The following is a 19942-nucleotide window of genomic DNA, read 5'->3' as shown; positions in this document are numbered from 1 at the left end:
AAGACCTGGATCTGGAGGACTACTTTGCAAAGCATTTCAGATTAGTATAGGGTAGGTTAGATATTCTCTAAGGTCAACCATTTGGATCAATAGCAACTCTGACATTCAGTGATCACCTGATTTATGAAATATTGCATAGAAAAGAATTACTAGAAAGTATGTTATAAATAATTCATTTGAGCCTCACAACAACCTTTTGGGGTAGACTGGGCAAGTATCATTACTATTAAGATATAGATGAGGAAACTGGGGATAAGAGATTTTAAATGAAATGTCCAAAGTCCCATAGCTAGTAAGTGACAAAATGAAGTCTTAAACTCATATAATTTTGAAATGTCATTCTATTTTTGTCACTTTCTTTGGTGAACAGATTTCATAGAATTCCAAAGCAGAATGTGCCCCAAAAGGCCATCAAGAGCAACCTATATTGATCAAGAATGCCAAGTTCCTCATAAAAGAAATGAGGAAACTGAGGGTCTCAGAATGATCATGTAACTTACCAAAAGTCCCACAGGTAGTTGACAAAATGATTATCTTGACTGTCAGAGCTCAGAATCATATTGTCTCCAATAAATTAAAAAGTACACTATTTTCTAAAGGTCAGTTTGGCATTTGTTTTAACTATATAATATTATATAATTTCTACCTATCTTACAGGGCTATTCATTAAATTATAAAGTGCTATGTATAGAGGAGTGATTATTATTGACATTGCAATTACTGTAACTAACATGATAGTAAATTATGGAGTTAGGGCAGCTAGGTGGCACAGTGGAGAAAGGTTCAGGTCCAAAGTTAGGAAAACTCATCTTCCTGAGTTCAAATTTGACAGCTACATGACCCTGGGCAAATACTTAACCCTGTTTGCCTCACTTCCTCATCTGTAAAATGAGCTGGGAAAGGAAACTGCAAACCACTCCAATATTTTTGCCAAGAAACCCCAATCATGGCGAGTTGAAGACAATTGAAATGACCAAAAAACAACAAAATACAGAGCTAAATTAAATCAACAAACTATAGCACAATGAAGCAATTTTAAACTCACCTGGTGAAAACACATTATCCACAATGTTCTTGATAGTTTCTATGAACTCATCATTTTCATAATTTGCACCAAAGTCTGGAAGAAAATGAAATTTTTATCATTTTACTACTATGTACACCTATTTAAAAGTAATTATAGGGATAGGGAATAGATCTGTAATTTTATTGGTATAGCAAACTTCCAGGTAAGGAAACCCCCTCTGCCCATGCAGGCCAGGACCTTCTCTGCAACTGAGATAACTTTAGACAAGTACTCAGAACACTGGGAAATCAAGAGGCTTGCCCAGAGTCACATAGGCAGGGTGTATTAGAGGCAGATTTTGACCCAGGTCAAGGCTGGTCCTCTAACCACTACACCATACTATTCCTTTTGTAGGATATATAAAAGAAATAAAAGACACAGTCCTTACCATCATAGGGTTTAAACTCTCATTATTAAGACAAGATTAATGCACATGAAGCACAAGGACAACGTATATACGTACTATATAGAAAAGGGAGAAATCATAGGGGACCTTGAAGCATAGCATAGCATTTTGGAGAGTCAAAAAGACAACAAAGAGATTTTAAAAAGAAAGGAAAACATGAACCCCAAAAAGGCAAGGAGACCCCAACTATCATCCTCTAAGGGCTCCGTCTTGGGTCCATTTCTTTACTCCCACTTCTCTACACTGATGATTCATCAGCTTCAATGGGCATTGATGACTAATTTCCCTCCTGAATTCTACTGCCATATCACCAATTATCTGTTGGATATTGTTAACTGAATGTCCTATTGTGATCCCAAACTCATTATGTCAAATATCCTAAATCTTTTCATACTACACATGGTCCTCTTCCAAACTTCTCAATTTCTACTGAATATTCTACCATCTTTCTAGTCACTCAGGTTTGAAATCTTGAAGTTATTCTTGATTCTTTATTCCATTTACCACCTCTATCTAACCTTTTGTCACATCTCATTATTAAGTCTATCTCTCATATATATCCTCTTTTTTCCAATCTCACAGCTACACTCCTAATTCAAGGCTTCAACATCTCTTGATTATTGCAGTAATCTGTTAGCACTTATGGTGAATTTATGTAGCACTTACTATGTGCCAAGCACCACAATGCTAAATGCTTTACAGTTATAATTTTTTCATGTGCTTCTCACAACAACCTGGAAGGTACTATTATTCTCTCTATTTTATAGATGAGGAAACAAAGACTGAGATAGATTGACTTGTCACACAGTCACTAATTTGAACTCAGGTCTTCCTGGTTCTAGATCTTGTGTTTTATCTACTCCAATAATTGGTCAATTAATTAATTGGTTTCCTTGCTTCCAATCTCTTGTTTCCAATCCATCCTCTATATAACTGTCAGAATAATCATCCTAAAGATCCATGCTAATAAAGACAAAAACAAGAACAAAAAAATCATGCCTAAAATACACTCAATTCTGTTTCTCAGAATCTGTGTCTCCTTTGCTCACAAGAGTCCAGAGTTGAGCATTAAAATTCCTAGGAAAGTATCCTTTCCTAACCTGCTGTTTTCAGGGAATGAATGGACTTCTGTCCTTCAGATCTTCCTTGCCATCTATGGATGTGTGAATTTAAAGACTGACTCAATCAGTAATCATCTCTTGGACCCTCTCCCTTTGACAAATGCTCTATTCCTTAAACTTCTGAATCCTGTTCATGTTACTTTGGTTTAATGGGATTACATTATAGTACAACTACTAGAAACAGTCTTTCCTCTTAGCACTGGAATAAGAAAAAGTGATGAATAAATAATAAAACATCTATTAAATGTTTGTGCCACCACAAATCAAAACCAATATTAAAACACCAAAACCATACCCCACCCCAATACCATAAATTTAGAAATAACAGCTTATTGAGTTCTCCAGCAAAGGATCCCCACCCACATGGGAAGAAACTCCCTAAAGGAAAAAAAAAGGCAAAGTTTACATAGGTTTCAATTTAGGTAGGTGGTGAATTGGATATAAGGTACCCCGGGATTGTTCAAGACTATTTCTGGGTGGGTTCCTCCTCCTAGGAGGCAAAGAGGAGGTGGTAAACTCTGATTGGATAGGCTAAGTTCTGAAGGCTAGTAGCAGGAAAGGGTATATTCTTCAGGTTAGCTATCTCTTATAATTCACTCTGATGGAACTGTCCTTGCTGTTTTAATCATAGACAGGGTGGAGGTTGTAATATAAATAGGGTCAGGAAAAATAGAGGAATTGCAAACAAAATAAGTTTGTTTTAGCTTTCATTGCTAACCACAATTCCCCTCTTTAAAACTATTGATAGTCTCACAATTGTTTTTAATAATTCCTAAATCAGTATCAGTCAAGTAAAAATGATAAACAGTTGACAGAATAGGGAATAGGTCCATAACACACATAAAACAAGCAAAAATACAATAGTCTGAATAAAGAAATCCAATGTAGCTGTAACTTTAGGGGTGTCAAGTCCTTTGACAATGTTTATGATGTTCAGGTATCTGATAAGTACCTCCTATGCACCTTTCAACCATCTGTGGGTGGATCAGGGCAAGTTTGTGGAGATATGTTCTTGACTTTCTCTAGGTACAAGTTCACTTATTTTTTTTTTGGATTTTTTTTTTAATTTTTATTTAATAATTACTTTATATTGACAGAATCCATGCCAGGTTAATTTTTTTACAACATTATCCCTTGCACTCTTTTCTGTTCCGATTTTTCCCCTCCCTCTCTCCACCCCCTCCCCTAGATGGCAAGCAGTTTTATATATGTTAGATATGTTGCAGTATATCCTAGATACAATATATGTTTGCAGAACCGAACAGTTCTCTTGTTGCACAGGGAGAATTGGATTCAGAAGGTATAAATAACCGGGAAGAAAAACAAAAATGCAGATAGTTCACATTCGTTTCCCAGTGTTCTTTCTTTGGGTGTAGCTGCTTCTGTCCGTCATTTATCAATTGAAACTCAGTTAGGTCTCTTTGTCAAAGAAATCCACTTCCATCAAAATATGTCCTCATACAATATCGTTGTCGAAGTGTATAACGATCTCCTGGTTCTGCTCATTTCACTCAGCATCAGTTCATGTAATTCTCGCCAGTCCTCTCTGTATTCATCCTGCTGGTCATTTCTTACAGAACAATAATATTCCATAACATTCATATACCACAATTTACCCAGCCATTCTCCAATTGATGGGCATCCATTCATTTTCCAGTTTCTAGCCACTACAAACAGGGCTGCTACAAACATTTTGGCACATACAGGTCCCTTTCCCTTTTTTTGTATCTCTTTGGGGTATAAGCCCAATAGAAACACTGCTGGATCAAAGGGTATGCACAGTTTGATAACTTTTTGGGCATAATTCCAGATTGCTCTCCAGAATGGTTGGATTCGTTCACAACTCCACCAACAATGCATCAGTGTCCCTGTTTTCCCGCATCCCCTCCAACATTCATCATTATTTTTTCCTGTCATCTTAGCCAATCTGACAGGTGTGTAGTGGTATCTCAGAGTTGTCTTAATTTGCATTTCTCTGATCAATAATGATTTGGAACACTCTTTCATATGAGTGGTAATAATTTCAATTTCATCCTCTGAAAATTGTCTGTTTATATCCTCTGACCATTTATCAATTGGAGAATGGCTTGATTTCTTATAAATTTGAGTCAGTTCTCTATATATTTTGGAAATGAGGCCTTTATCAGAACCTTTAAATGTGAAGATGTTTTCCCAGTTTGTTGCTTCCCTTCTAATCTTGTTTGCATTAGTTTTATTTGTACAAAGGCTTTTTAATTTGATGTAATCAAAATTTTCTATTTTGTGGTCAGTAATGGTCTCTAGTTCATCTTTGGTCACAAATTTCTTTCTCCTCCACAAGTCTGAGAGATAAACTATCCTATGTTCCTCTAATTTATTTATAATCTCGTTCTTTATGCCTAGGTCATGGACCCATTTTGATCTTATCTTGGTATATGGTGTTAAGTGTGGGTCCATGCCTAATTTCTGCCATACTAATTTCCAATTATCCCAGCAGTTTATCAAATAATGAATTCTTATCCCAGAAGTTAGGGTCTTTGGGTTTGTCAAACACTAGATTGCTATAGTTGACTATTCTGTCTTGTGAACCTAACCTTTTCCACTGATCCACTAATCTATTTCTTAGCCAATACCAAATGGTTTTGGTGACTGCTGCTTTATAATATAATTTTAGATCAGGTACAGCTAGGCCACCTTCATTTGATTTTTTTTTCATTAATTCCCTTGAGATTCTCGACTTTTTATTGTTCCATATGAATTTTGTTGTTATTTTTTCTAGATCATTAAAATATTTTCTTGGCCGATCCAAGAGCACTTAAGATTCTTCCAATTATTTAAGTCTGACTTTATTTGTGTGGAGACTTTTTTATAATTTTGCTCATATAATTCCTGACTTTCCTTTGGTAGATAGATTCCCAAATATTTTATGGTATCAACAGTTATTCTGAATGGAATTTCTCTTTGTATCTCTTGCTATTGGGTTTTGTTGGTGATGTATAAAAATGCTGAGGATTTATGGGGATTTATTTTGTAGCCAGCTACTTTGCTAAAATTATGAATTATTTCTAATAGCTTTTTAGTAGAATCTCTGGGGTTCTCTAGGTATACCATCATATCATCTGCAAAGAGTGATAGTTTCGTTTCCTCATTGCCTACTCTAATTCCTTTAATATCTTTCTCGACTCTTATTGCCGAGGCTAGTGTTTCTAATACAATATTAAATAATAATGGTGATAGTGGGCAACCTTGCTTCACTCCAGATCTTACTGGGAAAGGTTTCAGTTTTTCCCCATTGCATATGATGTTTACTGATGGTTTTAAATATATGCTCCTGACTATTTTAAGGAAAAGTCCATTTATTCCTATGCTCTCAAGTGTTTTTATTAGGAATGGATGTTGGATTTTATCAAATGCTTTTTCTGCATCTATTGAGATGATCATATGGTTTTTGTTTGTTTGGTTATTGATATAATCAATTATGCTAATAGTTTTCCTAATATTGAACCAGCCCTGCATTCCTGGTATAAATCCTACTTGGTCATAGTGTATTATCCTGGGGATGATTTTCTGTAATCTTTTTGCTAATATTTTATTTAAGATTTTAGCACCAATATTCATTAGGGAGATTGGTCTATAATTTTCTTTCTCTGTTTTCAGCCTACCTGGTTTAGGTATCAGTACCATGTCTGTGTCATAAAAGGAGTTTGGTAGGACTCCTTCAATCCCTATTTTTTCAAATAGTTTATTTAGCATTGGAGTTAATTGTTCTTTAAATGTTTGGTAGAATTCACATGTAAATCCATCTGGTCCTGGGGATTTTTTCTTAGGGAGTTGATTGATAGTTTGTTCTATTTCTTTTTCTGAGATGGGACTGTTTAGGATATTTACTTCTTCCTCTGTTAGTTTGGGCAAGCTATATTTTTGGAGGTATTTTTCTATTTCATTTAAGTTGTCGAATTTATTGGCATAAAGTTGGGCAAAGTAACTCCTAATTATTGCTCTAATTTCCTCTTCGTTAGTGGCGAGTTCTCCCTTTTCATTTTTAAGACTAATAATTTGATTTTCCTCTTTCCTTTTTTTAATCAGATTTACTAAGGGTTTGTCTATTTTGTTGGTTTTTTCATAGAACCAACTCTTAGTTTTATTAATTAATTCAATAGTTTTTTTACTTTCAATTTTATTGATCTCTCCTTTTATTTTTAGAATTTCAAGTTTAGTGTTTGACTGGGGGGTTTTAATTTGTTCCTTTTCTAGCATTTTTAGTTGCAAGCCCAATTCATTGACCTTCTCTTTCTCTATTTTATACAAATAGACCTCTAGAGATATGAAATTTCTCCTTATTACCGCTTTGGCTGCATCCCATACATTTTGGTATGATGTCTCATTATTATCGTTTTCTTGGGTGAAGTTATTAATTATGTCTATGATTTGCTGTTTCACCCAATCATTCTTTAGTATGAGATTATTTAGTTTCCAATTATTTTTTGGTCTACTTCCCCCTGGATTTTTGTTGAATGTAATTTTCATTGCATTGTGATCTGAAAAGGATGTATTTACTATTTCTGCCTTACTGCATTTGAGTTTGAGGTTTTTATGTCCTAATATATGGTCAATTTTTGTATAGGTTCCATGAACTGCTGAAAAGAAAATATATTCCTTTCTGTCTCCATTACATTTTCTCCAGAGATCTATCATATCTAACTTTTCTAGTATTCTATCTAGAGGTAATATCTAGTATTACCTCTTTGACTTCTTTCTTATTTATTTTGTGGTTTGGTTTATCTAATTCTGAGAGTGCAAGGTTAAGATCTCCCACTGTTATAGTTTTACTGTCTATTTCTTCTTGCAGCTCTCTTAATTTCTCTTTTAAGAATTTAGATGCTACACCACTTGGTGCATATATGTTTAATATAGATAGTGCTTCATTATCCATGCTACCCTTTAGTAAGATATAGTGCCCTTCCTTATCTCTTTTAATTAGATCAATTTTTGCTTTAGCTTGATCTGAGATCAGGATGGCTACCCCTGCTTTTTTGACTTCACCTGAAGCATAGTAGATTTTGCTCCAACCTTTTACCTTTAACTTGCATGTATCTCCCCACTTCAGGTGTGTTTCCTGTAAACAACATATTGTAGGATTCTGGCTTTTAATCCATTCTGCTAACTGCTTCCTCTTTATGGGGGAGTTTACCCCGTTCACATTTATGGTTAGAATGACCAATTCTGAATTACTTGCCATCTTGTTAACCCCAGTTTATGCTTTTCTCCCTTCTTTCCCCCTTACCCGCCTTCCCAGTATTGAGCTTGTGAGCACCACTTGCTTCTCACAGCCCTCCCTTTTTAGTATCCCTCCCCCTGCCTTAGAGTTCCTCCCTCTATCTTACCCCTTTCCCTCCCAGTTTCCGTATTCCCTTCTGCTTAGCTTATTCCTTCCCTTTCCACTTTTCCCTTCTCACTTTTCAATGAGGTGGGAGAAGTTTCACCATAGATTGAATGTGTCTAAAATTTTTCTCTTAAAGCCAATTCTGAAGGCAGTAAGATACCCACTATATTCATCCCCCTCCATTCTTTCTCTCAGATATAATAGGTTTCCTATGCCTCTTCATGAGATGTACTACCCCCACTTTACCCTTTTTCTGGTACAATGTCCTTTCCACATCAGTTTCTAGAACAAGGTATACATGTATTCTTTATACATCTTTATAGCCGAAATATAGTTCCCAAGATTAATCTTTACCTTTTTAGATTTCTCTTGAGTTCTATATTTGTAGATCAAATTTTTTGTTAAGTTCTGGCTTTTTCATCAAAAATAGGTGAAATTCGCTTACTTCGTTGAATGTCCATCTTCTTCCCTGGAAAAAGATGCTCATTCTAGCTGGGTAAGTTATTTTTGGTTGCATACCAAGTTCCTTAGCCTTTCGGAATATCATATTCCAGGCCCTTCGATGTTTTAGTGTGGATGCTGCCAGATCCTGGGTGATCCTTATTGTGGCTCCTTGATACTTGAATTGGGTTTTTCTAGCCGCTTGCAATATTTTTTCCTTCGACAAGTTCACTTATGAAGGTTCTCTGAATAACGCTGCTAAAGTCTCCTGGGAATGAATAAGTTAGTAAACCTAATCAGATTGATTTTTATGACAATTCGTGTGGTGATAACCAGTTCAGCCCTAGTGAAGCTTCTCTTATAAATAAACATATAGACTATGCAAAAAGTTAATTTATATTTGCTTCCTACTATACTAATTCATAATGCTTGGGCATATCAACAGTAAAATTCATTGTTGTTGTTGTTGTTTTTTTTAATTACAGTTTTATCTGGCAAGGTTAAAGGGATTTGCTAAGAAGGGAAGGAGAGATATAATTCTAACAACATCAAGATTGAACCCTCCAGGGCCCAAGCCTAAGGGCACAGGTACAAAATGATTTAAAATAAGTACAACAGCATAAAATATCCTTAGTTCTGTTAAATTTCAAGTAATAGTTAATTTTTTTGAACAGCCAATTACTCAAAAAAGTTCTATATTATTCATAAGGCATCATAGTCAGACTCAGGATTAACCAGATGGGAACTATTCCTCTTCAAAAAGGAAATTACACAATGGGGAAACTAAGTCAAGAGGATCTTACCTTTGCCCATACAAAGTTCTCCCTCAACTTTTGCAGATGTAGATATCCACCTGAAGCAGTTTTCAGATCACACTATCTTTGAGTAGCTCATGACATTTCTTTGGAATGGTGGTTTACTCATTTAATGGTAATTTAGGCATTTATACTTGAATTCAAAATTCAGATCAATAAAAATTTCAGTCCCAAGAGATTTTGCCTTAAATATCAAGTTTCATTTGTAGCTCAATTTTAATTATAGCTCAGAGCTAGGTATAGTTATTATTTCCCTCGTGTTGTTGCATTAATAGTTAACAATAAACAGTTTACTAGTCCTTTCTTTTAAAAATTCACTCAATATAATTTTCTTCTTTTTGAGTTAAAACTCATCCTGTCAGAAGATCATTATATACTTCAACAACAATACTATATGATGATCAATTCTGATGGACGTGATCCTCTTCAACAATGAGATATGAAGCAAATCAGTTCCAATAGAGCAGTAATGAACTGAACCAACTATACCCAGGAGCTAGGAGATAACTATGAACCACTACATAGAATTCCCAAATCCTCTATTTTTGTCCACCTACATTTTTGATTACCTTCACAGGCTAATTGTATACTATTTCAAAGTCCAACTCTTTATACAAGCAGAATAACTGTTTGGACATGTATACATATATTGTATTTAACTTATACTTTAACATATTTAATATGTATTGGTCAACCTGCCATGAGTGGGAAGGGGTGGGGGGAAGAAAGGAAAAAGTTGGAACAAAAGGATTTGCAACGGTCAATGCTGAAAAATTACCTATGCATATATCTTGTAAATAAAAAGCTATAATAATAAAAATAAAATAAAACGAACAAAACTCATCCTGGTGCAAAATCAATCATTTGAAATTAAGGAAATAATTACATTCTGGAATTCCACTAAGATGGTAAATATATGATCACTCAAAACCCAGAAAAAACACTACTTCCAAGCATAATTTTATAATTTTCTTAATCACAAGACATCAGATAAAACATTTCTATACCATAGCAAATTCCTTCTTTCAGTTTGACAAAGGGTATTTGTGACAGAAAAGGAGATCCTATTTTCTCAGTGAGCCAACTGATTATTTTAGAATTTCATAACATTTAGCAAGTTTTTTTACAGGGCCAATAATATTTTATGACTTTGCCCCAGTAGGTCAAAAGAACCTAGCAAGTTAAGTAAGAAAGTTTTAATAAGATGATTTTATAAGGTCATCTTTTTTCTTCCAATTTCCATAAAGTAATTATTTTTCCTTTTGAAAATATACCTAATCCCTGAAAGTTTTAACATTATCGAAACAGTCTCTAGCAACAATAATTTCACATATGCAGATCAAAAGGAATAAATCTTTCCAGTGATGCAATTGGATGATCTCCTTAACAGTATTTCTTATACAATGATGATTTCCCAAAATTCACAATACAAGAAAATTTGAAATACAATTATAACATACACAATTACTCTGTATTTAAAACATGAAACAAAACTTATTTCAAAGCAGTCAAGTCTGTTGGATGTATTTCCAAATTATCTTACATAGAAAATCACTTCATTCTTTTAATTATTTTTTGTCATTCTATCCTGATTACATTCAACACCAGTAGAGAATAATTTTGATCCAATTATACCTTTAACAAAACTTACTTTTGGAGATTCTGAATGTACTGTCTTAATTGCAAATATTAAGCATCTTTTCTATTAAGGCCTGATTTACTTACAGAGGGTAAAACATTATAATAATCATAACAGAACACATCTCACATAAAATGAAAAATTCAATTATACCTAGATCTATTCTCACAAATAATGTATAGAATCTCATTTTTCAAGGACCATTTAACACCAGTACTATACATTATAGGACTAACTACTTTCAATTAGTATACTGCAAAGATATAAAGTGACAAGCTTGTGTTCTCACTCCTCTTTTAGGGTACAAGAAAAATTTTTGTATTCCTCACACAGGACTAAAATATGCCTTTCTAATAGGCCTGTAAGGAGAGACTTTCAGCATGCCATCCTCAAATAATTTCATGTTGCAATTATATTTCTCTATTATATTTTCTATTTAAAAAAATCACTAAAGTTTCTCATCTCCTTATCTCAAAGATAGTAAATTTAAAAAAAAAAAAACTGTTCTTTCCTAACTCTGTAAATTAAAAAAAAAAAAAAAAACTTCCTTAAAATGTTCTTTCCTAACTCCAAACTTTTTACTTTCAAATCCTCCATCCACAGTAAATGTAAAGAGACTTCAACTTTCTTTAACTTTCTACCTATTCTCATCTCATCTCTACTTGCTTAAATTTTCTTACTTCTTCTCTTCTTATATCCTTTCAGTGGACTTTGATTAAAGACCTTCAGAACTTCCCCCTTCTTATTTTTTTAATGGTTTGATTTGATGCTTCTTTTACTTTCTTCTACTTTCTTAATTGCATTTCAACTTTATTTTTCAATCACATCCCAAACTACCTATAGAACTTTTCTTCACTCCACTGAATTTCTTCTTTATAATTTTGTGCAAGTTTTTATTAAACTCTACCAAGCAATTGCAAAACTGTTATCTTTTTAAAGGTAATAACCCTACCTAAAGGTGTTATTAGCAGCTTCATTTTTAGAGTTGAAGAAAATGAAGCAGGCAAAAGTTAAGTGGCTTGCCCAGGATCACACAGTTAATGAGTATATGAGTTTGAATTCAGGTCTTCCTAACTCCAGACCTAGCTTTTTTAACTGCTTCACCACCTAGCTTTCTCTAGGAACTAATTAGCAACAATTAGTCAAATTAGAGTTAAGAATAACTATCAAATCCTATAAAGAGGATAAGAGATTAGAATCAAGACAATCCATAATATTTGAAAATTAAGAGCAGTAATTTACTTAGAGAAAGTTTCAGTTGAGTGATGCTGTCAGAAGGCAGATTACAAGGCTAAGATTTAGAAGGGTAAAATTGACTGAGCCCTAGCAATTGTGAATCTTCAGTAAAAATGCACAAAATATTTTTTGGGTCCAACTATTCAAGGAAATTATGAATTCTCCTTAATGTACTATAGTCGAGTTCTAATTTCTTTTCAGTCTGAGAGGTTTTATCAAATGATTTGCTAAATCTAAGAAAATTATATTTTCAGTATTCCCGATTTCCTAGTTTAGTAATCACATCAAAAAAGAAATAAGGTTGCTTTTTCCTGACTTGCTATTAATAAACAAATCTTAGTCACTGCTCCTATTTCTAGATTTAATTGTGATGTTTAAGAACCAACAAGTCCCTTCAATTAGGATGTTAAGATTACAGGGCATCATAGGAAAGGAACCTAGACAAATTCAAACAGGCTGCTGCAACAACCCAAGTTTCCTCCAGGAAATTCATCAACTCACCCTTTCTTATAAGCTTTAGAAATGCTTTACCATAATGGATTTTTATTGCAGTCACCTAAAATCTCTCCACCCTCTTGCACTATTGTCTCATTTCACTGATTTAGCTTTAAACACAAGCTTTAAACCTGAATTATCTATTAATCCTTATTTAGAGAACATTGTGAATATCTCTGATTGATCCCCAGTAACTGGGAACTGCTTTTGAGATACCTGGCAATTAAGAATGAGGAGAAAGAAATCTGGTAAAAAGAGCCTACTGGATTCACAGAAAACATGAGATAGCCCACTTCTTTTATTTTATGTGCTTTCTCTTCCTGGACTTCCAAAGAAGAATGCAAAAAGAAGAAAAGAGAAATGATATCTCTTCTCTATCTTTTAAGGATATTTGAGGAGGGGAGCATGGCAAGAAGCCTAAGATTGCCTGAATTAAGCTGAGACTGGAATTTCTGACTTGTAATTCTTGTATGCCATCATTTGTATTTCCTTTTCTGAGAAATAGTCTGATAGTAGCAATCCAGAGAATGGGTTATTTCCAAGACTGCAGTTATCTCTTTGGAATAATTCATGAGTTTAAGTATTTCCAAGTGCAAGAGTTGGGTATTTTTACCCAAGAAAAGATTTCCTCAACAGTGTGAAATTTGGAGAAAGTAGACTTTTCAAAGGTAAGAAGACCAAAACCATGACGGTTAAGCAGATCTAAACCAACCCTTCATGAAATTGTGCAACTCCAAATGAGTAGGAAATCCCCGCCTTCCAGAAGAATATACTATGTATAATATACTCTTTTGTATTTTATGATTTTTATATTTGTTCAATCTATTAATCAATCAACAAGCATTTGTTAAATACCTACTTAGCACCAGGAACTATGCCAAGTACTAAGGATACAGATGAAAGTGAAATCACCTCAGCCTTCAAAAATTATTCAAATAGTCTAAGGCATTTTTAACCAGCAGAGGGCACTATCCAGCAGGATCTGTTATACAGATAAAGGGAAAACTCACCTCTGGAATTTGGAGTTGCGTCACTCCTCTCAAAACTCTTTCTTACCAATAGGTGGAATGGTAGGACTTCTAAGTAACTGCCATCCCTCTTTCCCAAGAAAGCACAAGTAGAATTAAATTCTGCCTTTTAGGGAATTTACCAGAATTTAATTAGATTTTTTCTTTTGCTTAGAACCTTTAATTAGGAAAGCAAACTTTATCATTTTAGAGAAGAGGAATGGGATCTTTATCCTGTTTTCCACATATCAATCCCAGAAATTCATGATCTCTCTTGCAGCTCCTTCCATTTTAAATAAAAAAATATAAATGACAAGCATATAACATAACATTTATGATAATGGTTTTATATAATCAAAAGATTAAACTAGAAAAGTAAACATTATGAAATCAGAAATTTAAAATAAATCAAAAAACAAAGAGAAAATAAAACCTTAGAGGTAGTGCCTACATTTGCAGGCAAAAAAGTCAAGAGGGATTAATTAAATCTTTCACATCTTTCCTATAGCAATTACAATCATTAATTCCTTTGCAAAAAGTATCAAAGAAAAGCCTGAGATTTGCCATCTCCCAGAATTGAAAGTGGCTTCTCTCATTAGAGCCCCCACAGTTAAGATGCAGTCAGTGTCTACTTGGATTGAGCTCTGTCCATCTCTCCAATTCTATTGCAATCGTGTTTCTCTTTGCCCTTTGCTACTCCTCTGCTCCTGACCAAAATCGCTAGTGAGACTATCAAACAAATTGCTTAGTATTCTGCTAATACAATAGGATAAAAAAAACTCCTTAACTTCCAATTCCAATTCCAGCTTTCACTTCATGATAAAATTTCTGCCAGAGAAGAGTATACTATCTCTCTTCCTGACTGATTCCCAGGAATCCACACAGCTATCCTGAAACTTCTTCCTTAACTGAAGGGAAATTGGTTTTACTACCAACCTACAAACATATATACATATAAAAAACACAAATATCCAAAACACAAATATAAATACAAAGATACTTTAGGGAGAAAGTAATGGCAGCTAGATGAAGATCAAAAAAAGGCTGCATCAGGAACATAACACCTGAACTGAGTTTTGAAGGAAATAAGGGACTCAACAAATCCTGAGATAAGAGGACTGTTGTGAGTAACAGCAATATCCAACTTTTATATTTTATTTATAAGTATATACATTTGACTTTGTAAATATTTTTACAAAGTTATATAGTAACTTGTCACTAATTTTAAATAGAAATATCTATTTATCATGAGAAAATAAAGCCATATTAGAAATTTTTGGAACTTTTACTCATGATTTTTATTACAATATCCAAAATGTTTTAAAAGCAAAATTAATGAAAAAATTGTCACCTTCAATCATCTTCATTACTTCTTGATAAATCTGAGTTGTTTCTGATTGGCTGTCCCTGTCAAAGTTTACCACAATGAAACCTAATTTAATACATAAATATTAAGAGTTGAAGTTACATTTAACTGTGTTTGCTGTTCAGTCTATTAAGTGCTGTGGGTACACATTTACAAAAGAGAAGAATAAAAATGTTTTATGAAAATTCTGTTAATTTTTTTAAAAGTAATAAAATGAGAAACAAGTAAAATTTATGTCCATAAAGATTATGTCTAATCCAAACTATGACTCAAAAACAAGAATGCAAACAAAATAAACAATGGCAAATGTATAATCAAAAAGAACAGAAAACTTTTAGAAAACCAAAAATAAAACTCAAAATTTAACTAAGCAAATCTTGGCAATTACATATGTTATGAATCAAGAATTCAAATGTGCAGGCAATCCAAGCTTTTTTCTCCTTTTGTCCCTAATTCTCTGTAAGTTAATAGGACAAGGGAATTTGAAATTGGCAGTCAATAAGAATCAAAAAAACTTATTGATTTTGCTGTACTTGTTAAGCCTTTTTTTTTTTAATTCATTCCTACTTAACTTCTACTGAGTAGAGAGTCTATAATAAGTAACTTCAGGCTATATCTAGACCATTTGGCTCTGGGAAACTAATGTTCTATATATATTTGATGTAATGTAGTTGTTTATAAAAGTGAATTCTAAATAGATAAGTAACCAATCAAGAGATGGAGAAGAAAGAGAACACAAAAAGGGCATATTACTATCCATTTAATAATTCATTCACTTATTCAATTAATATTTATTGAGTGGATACTATTTGCAGAGTTTTCTTTTGGGAATACCAAAAAAGTACACAGTTCCTACGCTCAAAAAGAAGTTATAATCTCACCAGGAAGACCAAATAAATGCATGAAAAGTTAGAAATAATGAACAGGACATGGCTAAGTGTCAAGCTAGATAAGACAGGTAAGGGTGAACATGAAAATAGTAGGAAGGAGTCAAAAAGAAAGGACACTGCAGAGACAAGAGGCGGGGGAAAAAAAAAAACCCTAAAACACAAAGCCTCAATAAAACTTTAAGGGTAAGAATCTCAGAAGTCAGAAGCCTTTAACTAAGGCTAGGAAGAATATTCAAATAGAACTGTTCAGAAAAAAATTAACAGCTGTATCTCTGAAGAATGAAAGCAAATTGCATTGTTTCCTTAATATCAGTAAAGAAGATATTTATTGAATAGATATTCAATTAATTACTATGCGTTAAGCACACTTACACCTAAAGGGGCCATGACAAGAGTGCCAGGAGATGATGAAAAAGAAAGGAAACAAGGAAAAAAGTCACATAAGAGAAAAACCAGGAGAAAAGAGGATTACTAAGTCTAAAGAAGAGAATATTCAAAAAAAAAAAGGGAATGATCAATGGTGTCAAAATCTGCAGAAAAGACAAAGAGGATAAAGAGTGGGGGGAAATGCTCAATTAAAGGGAGAGTCTTAAAGGGATGAACACCAGGTAAAGATTAATTCAATAGTCCAGGTAGTCCAGATGGAAAATAAGAGTGGTAGAATGAATGAAAAGGAGTTGATGGAGAGGGGAAACATATGATTTCCTATTTCTGTTCACCATGTTTACCAGGTAAATATTCAGCTCATTTCTTTTTTCTCAAATGCCTTAAATATCTCTCTCTTGTTGAATGTTTACTCTTTTGGGGAGGATGATTAGTCTCAAGTTTGATAAGTAAATCATTTTGGGTAAAAGCATAAGGTTTTTTTTCCCCCAGGATATATTCCATAACCTTCTTTCAGTTTTTGGTACGTACAGAATAATCTTATGTTATTTGAATTTTTTTTATTGGAAGGCCTTCCTCTTTTGCTGCTTAAGAAATTTATTGTTATTGAAACTGCTAAATTTAACCATTCTGCATTTTGGAATTTGAAGTGTAATGATTTAAATCATTATTACTATTGTTGTTGAAACAATTTTGTAGATTCTTTTGATTGGTGCTTTGTTTTCTGCATACAGAGTTTTTTGGCAATTTTCTTGTGTTTTTTCATGCATTGTGATATTCAGTTTTTTTGGTTTTAATTGTTCAAGTTTTGGGAGGACTGTGACCCTTAAGTACATCCTGTCTTTGAAGTGAATGCCTTTGGTTCATATAGAAAACAAGTAAGTTTTTAATGTTGCCTTTTGCTTCTCTTCGGCCAGATTTTCTTCTATTGCAATGATTTTTGTATTCCATATCTGTTTGTTTCTCTTTTACTTCTCTAGAAAACAAAGTTTTCTTGAATCATTCTGAAAATGTTTGTTGTTATTCCATCCTATCTTAGGATTTTCACAAAATTCTGATTTTGTTAGGAATTTCTTAGGAATAACTTTCTTTTTTGTTATAATATTTATTCAAAAGTATTTATAGTCTCTTTAAAGAATTAGCACTTTCTAAATCACTATTTATCAGAGAAATGAAAATTAAGACAACTCTTGAGATACCACTACACACACACCTCTCAAATTGGCTAAGATGACAGAAAAAGATAATGATGAATGTTGGAAGGGATATGGGAAAACTGGGACACTAATATATTGCTGGTGGAATTGTGAATGTATCCAGTCATTCTGGAGAGCAATTGTAACTATGCTTAAAAAGTTAATAAGCTATGCATACCCTTTGAACCAGCAGTGTTTCTGAGATCTTAAAGGAGGGAAAGGGACCCACATTTGCAAAAATGTTTGTGGAAGCCCTTTTTGTAGTGGCAAGAAACTGGAAACTGAATGGATGCCCATCAGTTGAAGGATGGCTAAATAAGTCATGGTATATGAATATTGTAGAATATTATTGTTCTATAAGAAATGATCAGCAGGAAGATTTTAGAGAGGCCTAGACAGACTTACATAAACTGATGCTAAATGAAATGAACAGAAGCAGGAGATCATTGTACATGGCAACAACAAGATTATTCGATCAATTCTAATGGACATGGATCTTTTCGACAATGAGATGATTCAGATCAGTTCCAATAATTGTGTGATGAAGAGATCCACCTACACCAAGAGAGAGGATTGTGGGAACTGTGGGACCACAACATAGCATTTTCACTCTTTTTGTTGTTGTTTGCTTATTTTCCAATTTTTATTTTCCTTTCTTGATCAGATTTTTCTTATGCAGCAAGATAACTGTATAAATATGTATACATATATTGGATTTAACATATATTTTAACATATTTAACATGTATTGGACTACCTGACATCTGGGGTGGAGGGAAGGAGAGGAAAATTTGGAACACAAGGTTTTGCAAGGATCAGTGTTGAAAAATTACCCATGCATATGTTTTATAAATAAAAAGCTTTAATTAAAAAAAGAAAAGAAAATTACACATAAAAAAAGAATTAGCACATATTTTCTTTTAGTTTTAGGATTCTATTGGTTTTATCTTTTATGTTCTGGGTTTTTTATTAAGTTTTTTCCTAATCAAATTCTCAGTGCCTCAGCCATTTCCTTATATTCCCCTTTTACTCACTTTCTAATTCCTCTCCCCTCTTTTATTAATGAATTTATATCAGGTCTGAACTAAAAATCTTCCTCAATCTCTTCTCATACTGGAGGAATTAGGGGATCACACACCTAAATTTCTGAATTAAATAAGTCTCTTGGGACATTGCTTTAGTCCCAATTGGGTGACAGTCCCCTTTCTTTCAGGCTTAGTACAGCTTACATTGTATATTGCTTTCCTCCTTTCTTTCTCTAATTGGACTAAATCAATATCTGCAGCTTTCTGTAGAGAGTCTGAGGGACAGTAGAATGTTACAGGCAGAGTATCTGCAATGGCTCTCTCATCTAGGTGGCCTTGTAAACACACACACACACACACACACACACACACACAAAACAAACAAAACAATATATTCTCCAATCCCTTTCTTCACATGGTTAATCAGAATAGTGTCTTCCAATTGTTGAGGATGGGAGGCAGATAAGACATGAACTGTGTTGGCAAAATCGCTGTATCAGAAGTGAGAGGGGGAAGAGAAATGCATTCTCAATATAAGTCCCAAGCATAAGCCAAAAAGTCTCTTTTTGTGCATTTCTACTTGAAGCCTGGAAGTGGAAGAAAAGTGTTGAGAACATATTTTAAAAATTAGTTGATTCATAAGGATTTTATCTAGTTGGAGTAAAAAAATTTTATACAGTGGATTTAGCTATAATTGCTAAATATCTAGTATTTAATTTTTCTTGAGTGGGGATGAGAGGAGAGCAGATTTTGAAGAATTTTGGGGATCTGAGCAAAGTAATTCATCATCTTTTGATTCCAACTGTAAGAAATATTTCAAAGGAAAACTTAATTATATTCAATGATATGGAGAACAAGGGAAAGGAAGAAGCTGAAGTTTTCTTGCTTGGCTTACTGGGTGATGCCATTTATAAAAATATGAAATTTAAGAGGAGAAGGAAAGTTAAGAGCAAAGTTTCAAAATATATCCAAATATATATACCTAAAAGATATATGAAAATGAAGGTATGGAGCAAGGCAGGAGAAGTCAGATAAATAAACATTTAGGATCATTTTCATATAGGTAATAATTGGATGAGAGCACATGAGGTAGATAAGGTTAGAGGTTAGAGAAAAAGAGTGAAAGAGAGCCAAGAGAAAAAAGCTCTATTTAGGGAGCTAGAACTAAAAAAAGGAGACCAAATTCAGAGAAGTGGTAGGAATAATAGGAGAATGCAAAGCACAAAACTTAATGGAAAGTTTAGAACAAAAAATTAATTGGTCAACAATACCAAATGATGCAGAGAGATTTAAAAAAAAAAAAAAAGCAGTGAAGACTGAAGATTTGGCCATTAAATATTTACTGATGATCTTTTAGAAAATTAATAGACTGGGGATAGGTGAAGATATCATATATTAGGTAGCTAAAGAACAAATAAAAGCTGAAGAACTTAAGGTAGTAAATATGGATTGTTCTTTCAAAAAGTTTGGTGGTAAAAACAAAGAGAGAAAGAA

At 33.5% G+C, this 19942-nt stretch overlaps 1 protein-coding gene and 1 long non-coding RNA gene across 6 annotated transcripts in view; one reads left to right on the top strand and one right to left on the bottom strand.

The window, feature by feature from the left end:
* Window positions 1–19942, bottom strand: part of CCDC7 (coiled-coil domain containing 7) — a 152807-nt gene that overhangs the window by 85118 nt on the left and 47747 nt on the right. For all 4 annotated transcript variants that reach the window (XM_052000780.1, XM_052000779.1, XM_052000781.1 and 1 more), the window contains 2 exons: window positions 14940–14995; window positions 1046–1120 (listed from right to left, as the gene is read on the bottom strand). In XM_052000780.1, coding sequence (XP_051856740.1) covers window positions 1046–1120; window positions 14940–14995 — 131 coding nt within the window. The remainder of the gene's footprint in view (window positions 1–1045; window positions 1121–14939; window positions 14996–19942) is intronic.
* LOC127564321 (uncharacterized) overlaps window positions 1–19942 on the top strand; it is a 131787-nt gene that overhangs the window by 78151 nt on the left and 33694 nt on the right. For both annotated transcript variants that reach the window (XR_007954232.1, XR_007954231.1), the window contains exon 2: window positions 8882–8984. This is a non-coding gene — a long non-coding RNA (uncharacterized LOC127564321). The remainder of the gene's footprint in view (window positions 1–8881; window positions 8985–19942) is intronic.

Source organism: Antechinus flavipes, chromosome 5, assembly GCF_016432865.1.
Source record: "Antechinus flavipes isolate AdamAnt ecotype Samford, QLD, Australia chromosome 5, AdamAnt_v2, whole genome shotgun sequence".
In the NCBI taxonomy this organism is placed as follows: Eukaryota; Metazoa; Chordata; class Mammalia; order Dasyuromorphia; family Dasyuridae; genus Antechinus; species Antechinus flavipes.
The sequence above is the reverse complement of the archived record's forward strand: the minus strand, read 5'-3'. Positions and strand labels throughout refer to the sequence as shown.